Here is a 20,804-nt window from a genome sequence, read left to right as displayed (position 1 = left end):
GTGGTATCTGGTCAGTACCCCCCCCCCCCCCCATGCAGGTCCTTGCAATCTGTGCCAATGATGGAACATGCCAACCGCAATCTTTCCCCTTCTCATTTCAAAATAGGAGTGGCTTGCTTTCTATGCTTTAACTGTTAGAAGTTCTTACACTGGAATTTGAGCCAGTTAGTTGTGAAGTAGTTAGGATATTTTTATCTTTTCTTTGGAAAATGTCACACTACTGGCAGTTCTTTGAACTAGATTTGAATTCTGCATGGTTATTCTAGTTCCCTAGGATTAAAATATAGCCCCTCAGGTGAGAGAGTATGGTTCACATATGATGGGAATCTTGAAATGCCTGGTCTGAGGGGAATTCATAGTATCTGCAATTGTTTTGCCTCCTGAACCAGGGAGGAAAGGGAGGTTAGATTGCAGATGTTTCTTATGAGCAAAGCCATGATATCTATCACCTGCTGCCCTGGGATCACCAGAGACCCCTGGGCATAGTCCCTTGGAGTCACACTGCACAAGTGTGGGCTCACCAACTTCTAGGGTAGCAACATACACCACACAGAAGCAACAAACACCAACCTGACAAGAGACTGTCAAAGACAAGGGCAGAAGCTCTCCAAGGCGGATGCTTTACCAAATCCTCTCCAAGTATAAAGCATCACTTGTCTCCCGAGACACCATTGTCCAAGTGATGCTTGCTGAAGGTCATGCTAGCCACGGTACCAAGAAAGGGCACCAAAATGGCACTCCAGAACAACTGGATACAGCAGTGCTGAGAACTCCCCTCCTCAGACAACTCAGCAGCATCCACTTCACCCCAACATGGCAGTGCCATCAAAATTACCTCAATATCCATATCACCACACAGCCTCCCCATGCTGCAACAACCAGCATCATTAACATACGTAGCACCATCCAATTCTCCTTTGTACCAGTACTCTCTCAGTGCCCCAACTACACAGACATCTACTGCTCCCTCAAAGCAAGAATGCCCTTAGTCTTCAGCTTCATCAGTAACCTTAGGCAACGATGCAGGGATCTGAACAGTAATTTAGAACATCCTCACCACCAATTTCATCCTCGTATGAAGGATAAAGCCATGCATCTTGGGACTGGTACTGAGAGGCTGACCAAGAGGGAATGGTTTCCAATATCATGCACTGTACCTAACCTAGCCAATATGGTCATACTGGATACCCCAGTACTGTCAGGATAGCATTGACTGTCAAGACAGACCTTCCCAACTTAGAATGCTTAGTTCCACAGGCCCACCTGACCTGGCCCAGATCCTTCAGTCAGCCTCAAATATAGCATAAAGAGCTGGAAAAAGTACACCACCTGGGGATCTGTTGGGTACTGCTGCCTTCTAACCATCATTATATGGTATCCTATGGGCAATTCAGTCAACATATTACAGCTTGTGACTTCTGTTTTTTTGGCAATTACATATGATGCAATGGTACCAGAGGTGCTGGGGATTCAGTGCCCAAAAAGGATCTTCACCAGTACTCTGAACAAGGAGCCCACTAGTTCCAAAGACAGGCTGGTGACTGTAGCACTTGGGAGTATAAACAAAACTTAAGGCCAGTGAAAAAATGTCCTCAAGGGGTCTGTAAGCCCAGTGAGCGGAGATTCCACCAGTCAGAATGTGCATGTGGCTTGTGAATGTGCATGTGGCATATTCCACTGCATGTGGCTGTTAGATGACACTATGAAACTAGTGCACAAGGGGCATGGTTGAAAGCCAAGAGAAGCAAGGCCACATCAGAGGGCAAAAAAAGAACCGGGGTGGGGTCCCCTTGTCTGAACTGAAGGGGAGAAAAAGAAAAAAGAGCAAATTCACTTACCAGTAAATGGGTGACACTCCACAAAAAGTGTCCAGGCCGCAGAATATTACCTATGGCATTATTACAAAAGGTGGGAGGAGTTGACATTAGTGCTGAGGTGCTAAGTGACAGCAAAGTCTGTGGATTCCCCCGAAAGACAGTACATGAGAACAACTCTTACAGATGTTCTCAGGATACTGAAGGTGTTGGGGGAAATAGAAAAAAAAAAATATCTAAGGACATGGATAAAAATGTATTTGGAGCAGTTTCAAAAGGGAAGAGTGAGGTGCCACTCCTGACCAGGCAGCAGCTGTTCCACTGCAACACAGGAGTCTGTAGCCATATCAATAGAGCAGATTTGCTCCAATTTTAACCTTGCTTCATTAAGGGTTAAAGTTGAGGTGATTCAGTTCACTTGTAGCACATATACAATAGAAGAGCTCCTGTGTTGCTCTCATTTGCCCCTGCCCTGAGTGCTTCCTAAGGCTCAAGTCAGTAGGCACATGAAACTAGGGTGAGAAGAAATGATGAACAGGAAACATGTACTGCTCTCTACACCTTCAGCAAGGCAACACAAGACCTAGGCTGGGGTGCACTCTTATGAGTAACTATGAAAGCAAAAACATCTGGTCAAAGGACAAGGCATTGACACGTACCCACGAGGGAGAATGTGCATGTGAACAGATACTTGAAGGACGATTAATATCATTGCTGCAGAACTTTGCACCTCTTAATTCAGAGCTTTGAAACTCATTAATTTTCATTATTCTTTCATTGCAGATCAGAGCACTGGAGGAGCAACACCAAAACCAGCAGTACCAACATACCTGCATTTTACTTAACTATTATTGTATCAACTTTTCCCCATAAGTATAGTGATTCAATTCATTCACACCTAACTTGATTAAAATATTTTAACTACTGCATCAGTTTCTTGATCAGTTCTCCCATGATGATGTATCCTGAGCTTATAATACAGCTTCCCAAAGAATAGAGAGCAAACATCAGGTTAGCTGTGAAAGGATTAAGCACCATTGTGAGATTCTACTTTTAATCCTCCTCCGACTTCACAGCAAATAAAGAGGATTTTTTTCCCCAGATACACCTTGCAAATTCATTCTGAGATTGGACAGTCAGGCTGGGTTTGCTCTATTTTACATGGCATCACCAATAGTAAAAAGTTGTTGTCCTCAAATACATCAGCCACTTAGTTGCCTTCAGTAGAATTGCTTGGTTATAACTGGCCTCACAAATGGTAAGTCAGTGAGGTCAATGATCAACTGAACAGCTGGAACAATCTTAAAAAAATCTAGACGATTCCTGAACCAGAAACAGATCCAGCTCCAAGTCCCTGCACTATGTTCTGTAGACCAGAGGGCAGTAGTGTTTTTAATCAAAGTTCACAGAAACCTATGTTACCAACAGTTTCAAGGACATAGCAGCACTTACCACAAACAGCAGCAACAGCAGAGGATTACTCTGTGGTTTATTTCCAGAAGATGTGATTTATCTAACTCTCCACATACTGAGTGAACCTGCCCACTCCAAATACAGTGCAAGAGTCCCACTCCTCCACTTTGCTCCTGTAGGCCTCTTTCTGGGGCCCAGATGTCAGATAAGCTTGATGGAAGATGCCAATAAATTTTAAGAAGTCTTCTGACAAGGTTCCATGGAATCACCCTCCCACTGCACATAATTAGAACAGATCTATACTGCAGTAGGGCTAGGCCCTGCAGCTGTGGCAGGAACCAGCCCCACTGGGGAGGGGGTGTTCCTTAGCCTTGTCTGCACAGTGAGAAGCACATAGCCTGTGTCTGCAACAAGCCAATCCCTGTTGCAAGACCAGCACAAAGCCAAGCCACCGGCCCCCACACACATAACTTGGACCCAAAGGAGTCTGCAAACTAGGTCTTGATCCTCCTCACTCAATTAAAACACTGACAGGAAGTTGGATTGCTTCAGGAGGAGGAAATGAAACCATTTCTAATGGCTGCTAAGAAAAGGGAGGAGGGCAGCACATATGACACCGATTCAAGGTTTCAAATATAACAGCAAAGCAGAGGAGGTTCAATCTCATCCCTGGGAAAAGGGCTCACTATGCCCCGAGTCGATAAAGCTAAAGAGCCCCCAACTCTAAGAGAAATAGACCTTCTGGAGTCCACTTCAGCCACTGTCCGTAACAGACTGTCTCAAGCCCAGACACAGGTTTCTGGTGCATGCTGACACTGCATGAGCCCCTCACTGTGCCCCCATAATGGAGAGCAAGAGCTAAACCACTGCAAGAATCAGTTTCTCCTTCTTCCTCTTCTTCTTCTTCTCCTCAAAATGGTCACTGGCATCAGCAAAGAAAGTCACCTCACCCTTGGCTTCAATCTCTCTCTTCAGGTATTGGAGCCCAGCCATGTTGAATCCCAGCATGTCCTGTGGAGACAGATAAACACAATGGTCCTAGCTTCAGGAGGAGGAAATGGGCATTGTCCTAGCTTCCTGGTGGCAAGGAGTTCACTTGCTCAAGGAATCCCTTCTCTCTGGCACAGAGTGGCTTTTTTCACCCTCTCTGGGCAAGAAGCAACCAAACAACTCTGCAGATCTACACAACACAATCCTATAGCTAACTTCTTTTTAAACACAGAGGAACAACCAGAACCAAGCACCAGCTGAAAACAAGGATTACTGCATGGTGGCAGTTATAGCCTCTGCTCCATGCCTCTGACAAGTCACAATCTTCTCCCTTTTCTGAAACCTAGATTGCTGGAATCTGCAATATCTCCCCACAGTCTGGGTTACTTGCGAATCCTAAATCGAAGGCTTCTTTTTCAAAAAGAGGGTTTTATTTGTCTTTCCTGCATAAACAGGACACTTGCATAGGAGAACAAAAATCCAAATAAAAGATAACAGAGCAACTGTCTATACCACAGCCAGGAACTTGCCTACTGCAGAAACAAGGGAAAGGGACAGAGTACTGAGAAGGCTTTGGATACAGATGGAAACACAACCAGAAGCACAGAGTATTGCTGCAGACACTCACCTGGGCCTCACTGACTTTGGAGATGGTGGTTTTCTTCAGATTTTCTATCACTGTCACAAGCATCTGATTGCTTGTAATCTGTCCGAAATGTATCCTGAAGGAAAAAAAGCAGACAAAGCAAGCTCCAATTACCTAGAGCAGCCCTTTCTCAAGCAGGGGTTCAAAGGATCATGGGGCTAGGGGAAGTGCTGGCTCGGCCCAGAAGGTCAAAGACACATCCCCAGTCCCTATTCACAGAACCAGCAGAGAGCAGCAGGGCTGGCTGGCAGCATACACCACCCCCCTGCCACCACATTTGAGGCTAGAAAGGGCCCATTCAGATCCAGTCAGCTCATGCCCTACCAGCCAGTCCAACTGTTTGCCAGCCAGTCCAACTGTGATAGGGGCTCACCCCCTAAGATTGGGCCAGGAAAGCTCTGCCTCTCACAGAGGTGTCAGCTGGCAGTAAGTGCTGGACTTAGCTTTTGTGACTCACCTGAGGAGGAAAAGGAGAGCACGGCAGAAGAGCTCCACCTCAGTGCCCACCTGGATGTACTCATTGAAGAGAGTGAGTAGGTCAGGGATGTATGAGAAAGGCAGGACGAGCAGAGACTCCTCCACCTCACTGAGGGGAAAGTGGAGAGGGACAGGGGTGACTAAGTCCACACACACACAAAGCAGCCCCTGCCTGACACAGAATGGAGGGAAACAACACCATGTTGGGAGGCTCTGGCACAGTGGCTAAGTTGAGCAGTGTAACGGGCCTGCTCGGGGCCGCTCTCCATGTGGGCCACCTGCCTGTTCTTGGGCTAACCACCCACCTCACCTGCCATGCCTTGATCTTAATTAATTAATAAAGGTGTTAATTAAGCAGGAGGCTGCCCATTTTCTGCCCCAATACCAGGGGGTACTATCTGCAGCTTCATTCCTCCCCTACACCACAGCCCAAGCCTCGCAGATGGCATCTTGATGTTCTCATCATCACCAGCTCCACTCTGGGCCCCAGAACCCTACTATTGAACCCCACCTGGATTCCTACCTTCAGGCGGACTCTTCCACCATCATACCGGGCAACATAGCTCCCTGAAACTGGTTCCCCTTTGGGTGTGGTCCCCCCACCAAGACCTTCAGCTCCTCTAGCCCCAGCCCACCTCCAGGCCAGTCAGGACCCCAGGCCCTCAGCTCTTGGGCGCCCCCTATGGTGGGCCCCAGGCCCTTCAACCCTTCTGGTCCTGGCTCCAGCATGGATTAGTCAGGGGAAACTCTGACAGGCCTGAGTCTATGGCCTCTTTTCCTCTCTCTAAGGGTCCATGCTCTGGGCCCTCCACACAAAGGGGTTACCCACCCAGTGGTAGGGGCTAGGGGTTAAGGCGCCTGACCTGCCTTTCACCGGGGTGGTAACTGGCCTGGCATTTCCTGGGGGCTCCCGCGCCACTGGGAGCCCCACCAGGCCACCCACTCCCAGCAGGGAGTTTCAGGTTGTACCCAGGACCAGGAGCCTCCTACCATCCCCTACAGCTCCTCCCTTAACTCCAGATGAAATTCAGCAGACCCCTGGCCAGGCGGTGTTGTTGCCTGACCTCCAGCAGCCAATCTGCCTTGTTTATATAGGCAGCCCTGAGCCTAAAATGGCTGCCCTCATTAGGCACCTGGAGGCTGCCAGCTCCAGGGCCTTGAAGTGGCAGGTGCACACAGTGCCCTGCCACAAGCAGCCACCACTGCTCTGTCCAGGAGACTTAAATATCCTTCCCTCCTCCTTCTCCCCAAAGTATGGCACATGGTACAAAGTAACTCTCAGGACTGTCACTGCTCAGCCATTTCTGAGGTAAAGGAGCCAACAATGGTCAGAGAACATGTGGTTTACTGGACACATCCCAGAGCAAGGAGCAGGCTGGTAGACAATCCTGCCTTGTGGAAAGAAGACTAGTAGGCTCTGCCCTTTCCATACCTCCCTCCCTCAGGTTTTCAGTACTGCTGTCCCTTCTATGACACCATGGTTTGCAGGTCCAACACATTCCAAAGTTTCAGCCAGCTCTTACTAAGGAGGGAATGATTATTTTCCCCAGCAGCACAGCTGCTAACAGTCTTTCTTTACTTGTCCGCCTCCAGTGCTGGCAGCTTCTCCAAAGGAACCAAGGCCCAACACTCAAGCACTGATCCGACTCAGCAAGAAGCCTCTTGGGACTCACCTTGACTTGACTTTCTTGAAAACTTCAAGCACATACGATGAGGGCTACAGAAGAAGGAAAGAGCATGAGCTGTACATTAACGCGTCTTCTGTACTCAAATTCCATCTAGTTATGGAAAGTAGGGAACACTTTTAAGATACAGTAAGAATTCAGAGAAACAGGAAGCAACTAGCTCCACTGAGCTGGCAATCAGGAAATATGCAGTGCTTCTGAGCGCAGAATATAGGCTTTATAGATTTGTTTACCATACATACAAACTGTTGAGTGTAACCTAACTACAAGCACAAGATAAGAATGGATTTCATTTTCACATACTAGCACAAATTCATGCATACACACTGTGGATCTTACAAACAATTCCCAGAATGCAGAAATCAAAATTGTTCCGAGCTCTGCATTCTGCAGCACTAAGAGAAGAAAGTGCCAGGAACCATAATGTCTATTGGCTTCAGGTTCCTGCTTCCTGGGTCACACCAACACAATGACGACAGATCTATAGTGGGCAACAACTCTTCATGGCCTGACATGCTGAGCCCATACAGTATTTCTGGGTGTTGAACTTCAATGTGCCCATTATTTGGAACCTAAATCTCCATTCACAAAAGTCTAAGCCTAGAAAAAGGATCTGCTAGTACTGCCTGCTTTTGCTTTGAAGGTAGTGCCTCTCCCTCCCACCCCCATTTACCAGAAGCCTATAAGCTAAAGCACTCACTCAGGAAAAAGTATACCCAGATCCAAATCCCTCTTCTACCTAGACAGTAATGCCATATCTTCCACCTCCCGGGGATGTGCTATAACACCAGGCTGTCCTGGGGTGGGGTGTTCAATCTTTCCTGTGAGGCTTTCCACTTCGCATGGAATAATTAAAGTATTCATCAGGTGAGAAATATCCTATATTCTAGAGGTCACATTTACCTTGGAAGGCAGAGACCCGTGTCTCAGTGGATATTTATTACACAAGGCTGAACCTCACCAATGGGAGAGAAATTCACTCCCAAATACTTTTCAGCCTGGTGGATAAAGACATTCTCTGGGGAGACAGAGAAGAAATAAAGAAGGTAGATGAGAAGAGCAGGGCCATAGGAATGGGAGCTCTAGGACCACCTAAACAAGAAGAATGGTGGTGGTTGAGGACTTCCTCCTGCAGAGGACAAAACTGCCTATTTGTCATCTGGAACAGGGGTCTCATGAGGTGTGGAACCCATATCCAAGACAGAGAGACTGCCAAAGTTCATCTGGCCAGATCCTTCTTGTCTGTCACTGATACAGCCAGGAAAAACACTTGAGCAGATCAGAGAAGACCATGAGGCTTGAGGTAGGAAGATGAAAGGGCGTGGTGCACAGGTGGCATTCTTGTCAATCCTCCCCAAAGATAAGGTCCCACATAGAAAGTAATACACCAGGGAAGCAAATGGCTGAGAATATGGTGTCATCATGAAGGATTTAGATTCTTTGACAATGGGCAGATGTCCCAGGGACGAGGACTGCTATCAAGAGATGGGAACCATCTGATAAGGACTGGAAAGAGCACCTCTAGGCTTCACCTGGCCAACTTAGAAAGGGGAACTTCCTGGGATGGTGAACAAAACCCTCTAGCCACAGAGCAAATAATACAGAGGGAAGAGGACCAGAAGAAGCAACTCGATTCAGGAAGGGCCAGAAAGCCACAGGATATGAAAAAAGGGATACAAGAGGGAAACTAGTAGGCCAAAATGTGAATGCATATAAGCAAATGTAAGGAATATGGGAAAAAAACAAGATGATCTTAAAGTCATATCTTGTGAAGAAAATTATGAATGAATTGGTATTACAGAAACTTGGTGGGACAACTCTTACAACTAAAACATCAACTGTGAGGGGTCCATTCAGTTTCAAAAGAATAGGTTTGAGAAAAAAGGAGGTGTTACCACATTGTATATCAAAAATATATATATGCATTCTCTGGTCAGGAGGAAGAAGGTAGCAGATCTGAGTGGATGTGGGTAAAGATAAAGGAGGGGGAAGTACCTCGGTAATATTACAAGTGGGAGTCTGTTACAGGCCATCAAGCCAAGAAAAGGTGGATGATGCACTCTTTGAGGAAATGACAACATTATCCAACAGTAGAGAGATGGTACTAAGGGGAGAATTTTATTTCCAGCAGATAGCTGGAAAAAAAAACAGGAAAGACCCCAACTTGTGTGGATGACAACTCTCTGATCCAAGAAGTTGAACATACAAGTAAGGAAGCCCCCATCTTGGATCTTGTGTTGACCAGTCAGGAAGAACTAGTTGAGATTGTGAAGGTGATGCTTGGAAGGAAGTAGTTACAATGTGACACAATTCATAATTCTGAGACTGTGAAAGCAAGAAGTCACCATAACCTACATATTTAATTTCACATGGGTGGATATTAACTGACTGAGGGAAATACTAGACCCAGTTTCATGAGTTGACTGAAAAATAAGAAGGTGCCCTGGGAAGATGGCAGTTTCTAAAAAGGTTTACTACTAGAAGCTCAACAAGTTATTCTGACATGATGGAAGCACAGTAGAACCTACAGAGCTGCACAATTTGCTTCTTTGATGCCTCAGAAATCAAAAGAAAAACCATACACAAAAATGGGAGGATGGGCAGGTCACTAAGAGAGTATACTAAGAAATTGCAAGAACCTGCAGGGACAAACTCAAGGAGGCAAAAGGTAAATAAGATGTTACACATGGTGAGGGAAGTTCCATAAATACCATATTTTCTTACCAATCACATTCACTTTTTCCCCCCCCCAAAAAACTAGCTGCTGGAAACCAAGTGCACGCATTATATAGTAAGAGCAGTTACTTTTGTTTTTGCAGCGGAAAAAAGTGAATTAATGCACAAAGAGTAGATAACAAAGAGCAAGTTCAGCTCCCTGGCTGCTGTTACTCAGTTATTTACTGTAAGAAAATAAATTTTTCTTCATTCAGCCTTTCAAAAACAAGGTGCATCTTATTCTGAGGCACATGCATGTGAGAAAATATGGTACTTTGGTCAGAAAAGGAAGACTAAGGAAGTAGGTCCATTGCTAATTAGCTCCTAGGAAAATCTGCAAAAGTTGTGTAGGGACATTGAAGGAGACTCTACATTGGGAACTTTCAGGAAGAGGCTGGACAAGCATTGGTCAGGGATGATTTAGAAGTAACAATACCTGAAGCATGCTGTGAAGAGCAACAGTTGGAAGTCTAAAAGACAACCCACCACAACCCCAAAATTGCTCAGAGACCAAGAAAAGAAGTCTATAACCCAGAACAGGTGGAAAATGAAGAGGACCATGCTCAGCTGCAGGAAACTGAAGTGGAGTGCCACAACCAGCTTCATTATGAAAGATTAAAGAAGCTGGGGTAATTTTATGGAAGGTACAGGATGACAGAAAAGACAGTTCTAAATCTCCAGTCAGGGTGTGGGATGTATAGAGTTGTGTTTGCAGGTCCCAGGCTTCAGTGCAGAATGAATGTGTTTGGCTTTTCCCATGTTCCTGGGCTTTGTCATGCATTATGAGGTCAGGAACAAAATGCTCCTTATTTCTGGGATTTTTTTTCCCCACTTCTCTCAGAAGTAGTGGGTGCTGGCAACAGCTGAAGCTAGGGATTTTGACTAGAGTGTGCTGATTCTCCTCCTGGGACTTAAACTTGGAGGTTCCTGGCTAGAGGGTCTTGCTCCTGTGCTCAGGTTCAGACCAATTACCATATTGGGCATCTAGAAGAATTTTACTCCGTAGTCAGGACTGTCTTCCTTGCAGGAAGGTAGAACATGGTCCTCTTCCTCAGATCTCTTGAGCATAAACTTAAACAAGCCCTCCTGTCCTTGCAAAGACAGGATGCAGACAGTGCCCTCACTTTCTTTTAAAAAGTGTGTTTTCTGATTTGTTGGGAATTGTACCTGGTAGGTGGGTGAGGGTCACTCCCAGAGTTTTTAAAAACAAGTTGGACAAGCACTTGTCTGGGATGGTTTGGATAGGAGTTGTCCTGCCTCCTGAGGGCCTTCTCTATGAGTCTATGCTTACTCATGCAGAGTCCGGATTTTAACGCAGGTCTCACATGTTGGGCAAGTACCCTGACCACCAGTCTCTTCAGCAAGATGAGGTTGCAATCTCACCATCACCATGTTATGAATAGTACACGTCTCATCTTCCAGTACCAGTTCTTTGCTTTATTCAAGTGCCCCAAATATGAACCAAACATTTTGCGTTTGGACAAATGAAACGTGTCTTGTGTCCTGAAATGATTTTTATTTTCCTTTTGGGTGTATGTGCATGCGTGGGGATCTCAAGTTGATCCAAATGGAATTTTCTTTGAATTATTTGCTTCAAATCGCTGGACTCAAAAACACTTACCATATTTATTTGCACACCACAGGCCCCCCAAGTAAGACATGCATCTTTTTTGGGGAAGGCAGAATGAAGAAAACAACATTTTCCTCTTCCACCAAATTATTCAGAATCAGTTTTCTTGCATAACATATGCACCCCAATTTTCAATGGCTAATTTTTGGGGGAAAAGTGAATATGGTATGTGAATAAATAAAGTATTTTCCGAGCCCCTGCCCCATGCCCCTGGCTTCCAAGGGAGATCTAAGCAAAATTCATGAACTGAATATCCCACTTACTGAAATATTTCCATAAGCCTGGAGGACAGGGTTAACAGGAAGGGGAACCTGGGCAAAGAAAGACAGTCAAAATAAGATAGGTGCATATCACACATGTACACACAGAACGTATGTGCAGACACATTTTCCAGACAAAAATGTAATGCTCAGTCACACCGCCCACCCTCCACAATGCTTTCCCAGAACAGCTGGTTTTCAGGAGCAAAACTATGGTTATACCCAGAATATAAAAACTTCAATGCATCCGAGTTCTTGCCGCTTTTCACTTGCATTCTGTCCTCCCCAGGTACACAACAGCCTCCGATACAACCAAGGAGACAAAGGCAAGAAACAACAGCTGGCTGAATGGCAGGAAGACTCTGTTTCACTCCCACGTTCTGCCAGTCTCCCCAGATGACAAGACAAAAGCCCCAGTGCAGCTTCCAACATGAAAAACTAGAGTAGGATCCAACTACTTACTGAACCCTGAGCAATACTGAGCATATTTTAATAATCTACTTCCTGTCCTTGTAGTGGCAGGATGCTGAGAGTGCCCACGCTTTACCTGGGCCAAGTTAAAGGGTGTTTTTGAGGTTTGGGGCATTATGCCTGGTTGTTGTGTGCAAGGGTTGCTCACAAAGTTTTTAAAAATAGATTAGACAAACACTTATCTAGGATGTTAAGTCAGGGATGATCCTGCCTTGGAGCACAGAGGCAGACTAGATTTGTGACCCCATGAGATCCCTTGCAGCCCTACTCCTCTTGCCACAAGGAATCAATTTGGCTGATTCAGCAGGTCTCTACCATCTCTAGCTGCTGAGTCTCCTTTATGCACATGCCAACCTTCTCCCCAGATGAGACAGGAGTGACTAGACACATTCGTTTTTCACTGGGCACATTGCATGCCCTAGTCTCCTCACCTCTTTCCCAGCAGCTGTGCATACGGCTTCATGCTCCTTCAGTTTTGCGGTCTCTTCTCTGTACAACTCAATGGCTTCCATGATCCACTCAGCCTACACAAGAATAGCACCTCAGTAGCTAAGCAACAACTTTCTGAAAAGGCCACACAAAGTAGAGCTCAAGCCCTTACAGGGAGGTACAGAGCCCTGTTATTGATTATTACCTTGCAAGAGTGTTTCACTGGATTCCAACACAGCACTAAGGTTGGTCAGTGAACAGGTGCCACATGACCAGCACCAGCCAATCAGCATTATGGAGTTCTGGCTTGCCTGGAACACTAACACAGGGGTGGGCAACTATTTCAGGTGGAGGGCCGCTTACTGAGTTTTGGCAGGGCATCGAGGGCTGCATGACAGGCAGTCAGAGGCAGATAAATATTCACTTTCTAAATTTTTTAGGGGCCCCATGGGCCAGACAGAATGGCCTGGAGGGCCGCATCTGGCTCGCAGGCCGCATTTTGCCCAACCCTTCTCTAACATCTACCTTTTCATGCACTGACTGCCTCCATCCAAAACACAAGATGCTGGGCTAAGTCATTTTGAACAAAGAGAGAGAGAGTTTCATCTGCTAAATTAAGAGCAGCTAATCCTGAGGCTGGTCACTTCTGCAATCAGGTGCTGGGATATGCAAGCACCTGTGCCCTCATGCAGTATTAATCAGTTGTCTTGGGGCATTATAGACTACTGCTGCCTTCTCCTGATGCATCTGAGAAGAGCTACTGCCCCCAGGGCAGGAGGCCTGAGCAGATGGAAAAATATAATGGTGGTATATAGCAAACTCTACACTGCTGGGGGACCATCCCATTAAAACAGCTTGTGCTTGCCTTTGTGGTAAAGAGCCAGAAATTCTGCAACTCTGTGGATACAAACAATTTTTATTTTTCATTTTAACAGAAGCTCAATGGAGACATCAACCAGATGTCATTTGGACAAACCCAAGCCCTTGCTCCCTGCTGGAGAGTTGGAAGCATTCTGAAAGGCTGGGGAGAGCCTGTCTCAGAGCCTTTACAGCTTGGGGGTCTACCCTTCCAGTCACTCTCAGACCTTCCAGGGAGGTCTTAGGGCCTGTAAGTCAGTATGTCAGATCAGGGAAAGTATGAGCAATGCTCCTGCATACTCACCGCTTTGATAGTTTCAATGGTCTTCTTTCCCGCTAAGCCAGTCTCTCCTTGCATCTCACCAGCCACCTACAGGAAACAAGGCAGATCTCAAGCTACAGCTGTTTTTTTTCAGGCAGCAAAATGTTTAAGGCAGTCCTCAGGTCAGACCCCCCCACCCCCCTAAGCCAAGATACCTTCCGTAGATTCAAGTTTAGGGTCTCTCCTTGTCTTAAAAAATGCCTCCACCCAGAGTATCTATTTACTTAGGTACTGAGCTGCCCTGAAAATATAATGCTTTAGTCTGATTCCTGTTGCAGTAAATGGGTTTGTCCTCAATATTCAGAAAGGTAAACAAGGGAGCTGAGCTAAATCAAGGCTACACACAGAGCCTGACCAAGTTAACAAGGGAACCCAAGCCTCCTGCTTGTGAACTTTACATGCCCCAGCCTCACACTTTCACATTCAGCACTACTGGCCTGGCACAGCTTTGAACTGGTAACATGTAACCTGAGATGGAGGGGTGACAGACTCGGAGCACAATGTCTGAGCTGGCCTCCTGCCAGAGCCTTTCACTCTCACAGGGCACACTTCAAGACTTAACAAGCATCTGGTTTCCTACCTCAAATGGCAGGCTCCCTTGAGTACCCACTGGTTCAGTTCTGATCTACAAGGAAGCAGGACACCTACCCTCTCCTGTTCTCCTCTCCTAGAGCCACCCCACATCCCTCCTATATTGTCTAGGACACCAGTCCAAACACACTGGGATACCCTTCACAGTCAAGACTACTGCTCTGCTTGCAGGCAGCTCAACTCACCACAGGTTGCTCTTCCTTGGCCACGTTCTCCTCGTACTCAGCTTCCCTTTGCTGCAGCAGAAAAGAATGAATGCAGCACTTGAATAAGAGCAAGCAGCTCAGGTACGAGGCTTTTCCAGAGAGGTAAGAATGAGAACACACAGGAAAGCCATGGCCCACCAGAAACTGCACAGCCTGTGGCTCAGCAGGACATTTAGAAGTGGGGAGAGGGAGACTGAGACATATCAATCTGCTCCCCAGACAGCTGATTGGGGCATTTATAACCTAGGGAGAAGCCAGGGGTGGAACTGCCTCTTTCAGGAGACCCCTCCAGGCCAGATGGCTGCTCTTACCATCTCCTGCTCCTCCTCCACGATGAGTGGCTCCCTTGTCCTTTCCCAGATGCGCAGGGATTTGTCATGAGAGGAGGACACTACATGGTCTCCACTGGGACTGATTGCCAGGCACCAGACCTCCTGGTGGTGTCCCTAAAAGTCAGAGAGATGAAGTGAAAGTCAAAAACTCCTCACACTGCATCCTGCACCCACACCCCAGCCCATGAGGGAAAGGTGTGGCCCAACAGAAATACCCTCCCCTCAGGCTAAGCCACCATCCAACATCTCTTACCTCCAAGGTCTGGATGTGCTGAAATTTATCAGCATCCCACTGCTTGATCTTGTGGTCTTTTCCAGCCGTGAAGAAGAGGTGAGACTTGGGCACAAACTGGAGGTACATCACACTGGAGCACAAGGAGGTTTCCCATTGTACAGGTAGGCAGAGAGATGGTGGAATGCCCAACATCAGCACCCCATCCACAGAAGCCTCTGCCCCCACCACCATCCTGCTCAGGACAAGACGCCCCAGAAAAAGCATTTCTACCTCCACCGTGGCTACTGCAGCTTCTGGTCTCCACTCACCTGAGCGCACTGTCCACCTGACAAAGTTCAGGCAGCTATATTCAAATTGCCAAGGGGTGAGGAGGGAACTGACACCAGCCAGGATGAGAGGAGCAGGAAGGGACATGCAATGAGACCAGGCACTGAGGACAGGAAGGTGAGTGAGGGGCACCAACAGTCGTGTTATATACAGGATCTCAGGGCGAACTCTGTGGGACTGGGCATAAGCACTGTGCAACACGCTGCACATAAGGCAGAGGCTCAAGCCACACCACACAGTGGCAGGGGGCAGAAGGGCTCCCAACAGTCTGTAAAGGAAAGGCCTGCAGGATGCAGAGGGTACGGGTCCACCTGCCTGTCATTGTGGGCAAAGAGAGAACGGTGACAGTCGCCAAAGTCCAAGCCCCAGATCTTCACGTTCCGGTCAGCAGAGCCAGTTGCTATCAGGGCCCCATCCTACACCAAGCAAGCAAGAAGAGAAATAAAACAGTTTGAACACAATGAGTCTCAAACAAACCAAATCCCAGAGCCCTGAACAATCAGTGTAGTACTACAGCCAAGTCCAAGGAAGCAGCAGAGCGACCATAATGAAGAGACAGAGGCAAAGGACATGGAATGTTTTCAGCACAGGTCTGAAGTTAAGACAGTCAACAGGACTACAGGGTGGCAGCTCTAAATAGGAAGACTATTGTAACAAAGGGAGCAGACCAATAAAAACAGCCAGAGGAATCTAGACAGGCAAACAATGAAAGCAGTCCCAGTGTACACAGATCAGAATTTTTTCAGAAACAGACTCTCCCAGCACCAGGCTGCGAGAATGGGCGGAGAACCACCCACTGTTTGCCACCTAGCACCGATCCATTCCATCCTTGAAGCATAGATCTGATCAGACCCTACCAATATGTAGAACTGAACCCAACAAATTAAAAAAAGTCCAGCAAAGCAGTGGTTCAATCTCTCCCCCACCCAAAAACAGATCCACAGATTCTTTTTATGACCTGAATCCTATAATCCTTTGAGGCAGGTACTGGGTCCTATCAAGAAATTACTGGTACATTTAAGTAAAAAGCTAGCTGGAGATCACCATCCTAGAGAACAGAGCAATACTTGATTTCAGCTCACACCATAAACCTTTCCAGACTCTCCCCAGGACTTCTATAAACAGCCTCCATTTTACTCACGAAAGTGATGTCCATGCAGAGCACTGGCAGCTTGTGTCCATACAGGGACAGAAAAAACTGGAAAGACAGGGGGGAAGATGTCACTTAACTAGAAATGCTGAAAAAAAGTGTGGGGAAAAAAAAAGTTTGATCCACCCCCAGTGCTCCCACATCCCCCAGAATCCTTATTCTGAAGGGAACCAGCTAGTCAGTACTTACATGGCCAATATCAGCAAAAAAAGATCTGACCTAAAGTTAGGAGCAGCACCTCAGATCACTACCCATAAGCAGGGAAGTGTCTCTGTCTGCCACTTTACTTGCTTGGAGCACGTACAGTGTTTTCTGAACAGCCCTTAAACCCCATCATGCTGGTCTGTTTCATCCCACAGACACTCACACTGGGGCAAGAATCACAGGACCCCTGTGCAATGGACACAGGCAGGGGATGAGAGATCTTGTGTGGAGTGGCAAAGGAACCACCAGCAATGCTGTGCCAAACCAGTTGGGCTGGAAGAAGCTCACAGCCAAAAGGGCCCCAATGCTTCCCAGAACAAAGAAAAAAAAAAAGACCATCTCCAGCAAGCAATGGACAAACTTTTAAGCATGTTTTTGTCAATAAAGAGTGAGCAGTCATGGAACTCCCCTCCAGCTCCTTCCCTCCCCCAGCCACATGACACTGTGCCAGGCATCATCCAATAAATAAAGTGATAGCACCCAGCAGGTAAACAACTTTTTTTGTTAGCAACCTCTGCCCACTGTCCTGTGCGCCAGCTCCCACACAACCCTGGCAAGGGCTCACCTTGAGCGTGTCAGTGTGGAATATCTTTACAGTGCAGTCCAGTAAAGAGACAGCCAGCAGCTTCTGGTTGGGGCTGTACCGTACACAGAGAACATCCTCATCCAGCTGAAGGATACGCGTGCGCTTTACGGACAACCTAGCAGCAACCACGAGGAAGAGAGTTTCCCTGTCTGCACCTGGAGCCCCCAGGGTACAAACACTAGTCCACCCCACACTACAGGAAAACTAACTTACTAGAGCATGCAGCATCACCTTCCTCTGTGGGACAGGAAATGAGGCAAGATCTAAAAGGAACCTGGGGCTCCGGGCATGCATATTTTTGTCATCAGATCCACTGAGAAAATCTGATTGCAAGTACAAGGAAATCCTGAAACAGTAATCAGGGGATACCTGGATCCAGCATGGCAGGGAGCCAGTTCACAGGATGCAAAACTCCAGCAGAGCAGAGCTAGCATGGTATGGGATAGGAAGCAACTGAAGTTTATTAGTGCAGGAAGTGGCTGGAGTGCTATGGGATGCTGTGAACAGGACTCAACAAGCCACTGTCTTCAGCAACAGAACAAGGTAAGACAGCAAGGAGTGTGGGCAGCCAGAAAACCATGCCATTTCATGGAAAGCTTTGACGTCTCAAAATCTGTTTTCATTGTGGTGCAGATGGAAAATAAAAGTCTCCTGGCCTGTGATTCAAGAAGGAATTCCACCCCTCAATCCACATCGCCAGCCTGGCAGAAGACTTTGAGGGAGGGGGAAAGGGACATCTTTGGGAGCAGCATAGGCCAAGGTCCATCTCCTAAGATCACATAGGTATGCTTTACCCAATAATGCCCTGCCTTGTGTCTACCAAGTGCAACAAATCGGGCACTGCAGGCATTTTTGGATTCAGTCTGTGGTGGGTGTTCTGCAGCTGTGGTCTTTGGGAATAGGGAAAAGGAGTTGAAGTGGATTATCTAAAGGACACTTTTGGACAGATGTTTTTTTACAGGGATGTGGACTTGATGGCCCAGAAAGGTCCATTCCTGGCCTAGAGGCCTCTCAAAAGCTTTTCAGAGTGACAGGGTGAGGGGGGAAAGGAATGCTGGGGGAGGGGGGCGGGGAGAAAAAAAAAAAAAAAGACAGCCTCATCCCAGAAACACCAATAGCCCAGTGGTTAGGACATCACCTGGCCTGACAAACAGCCAGAAGTGTTAGTGATTACATCTTGTTCTTGCTGCATTTCTCTCTCTCTCTCTCTCTCACTTACTTACACACACACACACACACACACACACACACACACACACGGTGCTGAGGAAAAAAACAAAGGGTGGACCCATCAAGCAGTGAAATGGATTGCAGTAGCTGGGTGTTGGGTACAGAATCAGTTCTCCCTCTCTCACCTTTTCTGAGCACTGTTCTCACCCTTCACCAGCTCAAACTCCCAGAACTTGACACACTTGTCAGCACCTCCAGTTATAAATCCACGCTGCAGGGGAACACACGTTAAAATAAGGCCAAGACAGAGCACTTTCATGACAATAAGAACTGTCATATCTGCAACAAGACAAATACCCTTGGGGTAGGTCTAGCAAACTCACAGACCACACCAGGTCAGAACATTTGTGAAACTGTGGATTCCTATTTGAAATTTCTGAGTTTATCTTGTGAATCATGCATAGGTGTTCAAACAATTAACAGTGCTAATACTGTGTTGCACACTTAAAAGAATCTTGTGGTACCTCAGTGAGGAACCCGAGCAAGAAACATCCCTTTCCTCCTTGCTGGGAGAAGGAGACTCCACAGGCTTTGGCAGACAAGAGATCCTATCAGGGCAGACTTTGAACTTAACTGAACTGCAGCAGACAGTGGATGTGTGTGTGTTCACTGGGTAGGAGTAACACTCCTGTGGCCTAAACACTACACCAGAGCCACCCTACCAGTCACAGAGGAGTAGCCTACTGGGAGAACCCAAGCAACAATAGGACTGTCTCCTTAAACTAATCATGAGAAGAATAATGGAACTGCTGATGTAGGATACGATCATAAAAAATTAAAGGGGGAAACGTAGTCTTGCCAATCAACTGAGGTGCTTCAAAATAGATCTTATCAAACAAGCAGAGGTTCAAATCAGGGTAAAAAGCAATACAGGAGACTGGTCACGTGCAAATAAAACAAGAAAGCAGACAAGTGGCTTCCACAGGCTATGGATTGTAAGCAGGCTGAGTTACCTGATCTGGTGAAAGAGAGATGGACCAAACAGCCCCGTCATGAGCAGCAAGCATCTCCAGAAGACCCCCTGAGGCCAAATCAAACAGTTGCAGCTTCCCTGTCTGGGAGAAGCAAACGAAGGAGGGAGCAAATCAGCAGCACATACTGGCTTTTAGCACACGTCAACCTGGGCTAAGGTGTTGTACACTAGTCAGGTCCCCAAGCTGCCTAGAGGGAGGATGCCAGGGGGATCCTCTGGGGAGGGTGCCAGGACTGACGAAAGAGTACCAAACATGCAGGGAATGGTGGTCATGGGAGCAGGAACCCCAGTGGGCAATATGGCTGCCACCAGTAGAGAAGCCAACTAAGGCAGACATACAAGACGGGGCAAGAAGCCCCAGACAAGGAGTTTATGATGCTTGAGAGGAGCCCCATGGCAACAAAGCAGGATTGTCTTAAGCAGTCAGGAAGAATGTACCCTCCCCATCCAGCAGCCCAGCACAACCACGCCCACCTGCTCACGGCATCCCGTCATTCCAGGCCTGGGAAACTTCCTACAAACAAGTCCTACTAACGCACCTCCACGCTAACTTGCTGACCCCTGGAAACTGAAAGCCCTCATCCAGAGCATTAGCATGGCCACTAGACACTGCTAGTTTCCAGGAACCCCATTTATACTAAGGACCTGTTCTATAACTTCCCATGATTACCTCTCTCAGTCACTGCTAATGAGAGCTATGGTGCAAAATGGGGGTTGACAGTCAGAGGCATTGTTAGTCCCAGGCCAATCAGACCCACTCTGTAGATGGCTCCAGGGCAGCATTAAAATCACCAGACAACCTGTCTCCACTCCAGCCACCCATGCTGATAAAACAGGTGCAACTAGCAATGGCAGGGAACATTTAGAAAGGTCCTCTAGCCCAGACAAGGGCCAAGTTTCATTCTGCAAAGGGAGACCTGGGAAGGGCCTTGTTACCTTGGTTCCTATGATGACTTGCCGATCTCCTGGGACAAAGAGTGAACAGAGTGCATACTCACACTCCATTGTACGGATACACTGCAAGGTGGACCTGCAAGAGAAGCAACCCATGAAAGCCTGCTGACATACATAGTCTGGCCTGTGGGAGCCATAGGCCTCTCTCACCATGCACCAAATACACCCCATAGAATTATGCACAGAAACACTCACAATTATGCAAAGAAAAAAATTAAAAATATGCAAAATTAGTTCATTTGTAAAAAAAGCAAACTAAATACAAACCTATTTGAACCTTCTTTAGAAATATATGCAGGTACTTTG

The 20,804-nt window shown here is 47.0% G+C and overlaps 2 protein-coding genes across 3 annotated transcripts in view; one reads left to right on the top strand and one right to left on the bottom strand.

Moving 5' to 3' along the window:
- SPAG17 (sperm associated antigen 17) overlaps positions 1 to 3,443 on the top strand; it is a 469,533-nt gene extending 466,090 nt beyond the window's left edge. Inside the window, exon 48 of the mRNA XM_019526871.1 lies at positions 2,598 to 3,443. The gene's annotated coding sequence lies outside the window, so the exon portion shown is untranslated. The remainder of the gene's footprint in view (positions 1 to 2,597) is intronic.
- Positions 3,121 to 20,804, bottom strand: part of WDR3 (WD repeat domain 3) — a 51,441-nt gene continuing 33,757 nt past the window's right edge. For both annotated transcript variants that reach the window (XM_019526873.1, XM_019526872.1), the window contains 16 exons: positions 20,481 to 20,574; positions 19,525 to 19,626; positions 18,697 to 18,782; positions 17,321 to 17,456; positions 16,543 to 16,599; positions 15,717 to 15,817; positions 15,093 to 15,204; positions 14,819 to 14,953; positions 14,487 to 14,537; positions 13,693 to 13,758; positions 12,533 to 12,625; positions 11,634 to 11,681; positions 7,014 to 7,057; positions 5,321 to 5,449; positions 4,846 to 4,939; positions 3,121 to 4,238 (listed from right to left, as the gene is read on the bottom strand). In XM_019526873.1, the coding sequence (XP_019382418.1) occupies positions 4,086 to 4,238; positions 4,846 to 4,939; positions 5,321 to 5,449; positions 7,014 to 7,057; positions 11,634 to 11,681; positions 12,533 to 12,625; positions 13,693 to 13,758; positions 14,487 to 14,537; positions 14,819 to 14,953; positions 15,093 to 15,204; positions 15,717 to 15,817; positions 16,543 to 16,599; positions 17,321 to 17,456; positions 18,697 to 18,782; positions 19,525 to 19,626; positions 20,481 to 20,574 (1,501 nt within the window). In that variant the 3' untranslated portion in view covers positions 3,121 to 4,085. The remainder of the gene's footprint in view (positions 4,239 to 4,845; positions 4,940 to 5,320; positions 5,450 to 7,013; positions 7,058 to 11,633; positions 11,682 to 12,532; positions 12,626 to 13,692; positions 13,759 to 14,486; positions 14,538 to 14,818; positions 14,954 to 15,092; positions 15,205 to 15,716; positions 15,818 to 16,542; positions 16,600 to 17,320; positions 17,457 to 18,696; positions 18,783 to 19,524; positions 19,627 to 20,480; positions 20,575 to 20,804) is intronic.

The sequence above is a fragment of the Gavialis gangeticus genome, unplaced genomic scaffold (assembly GCF_001723915.1).
Source record: "Gavialis gangeticus isolate Ggan-Ray unplaced genomic scaffold, GavGan_comp1, whole genome shotgun sequence".
Taxonomy (NCBI): Eukaryota; Metazoa; Chordata; order Crocodylia; family Gavialidae; genus Gavialis; species Gavialis gangeticus.
The sequence above is the reverse complement of the archived record's forward strand: the minus strand, read 5'-3'. Positions and strand labels throughout refer to the sequence as shown.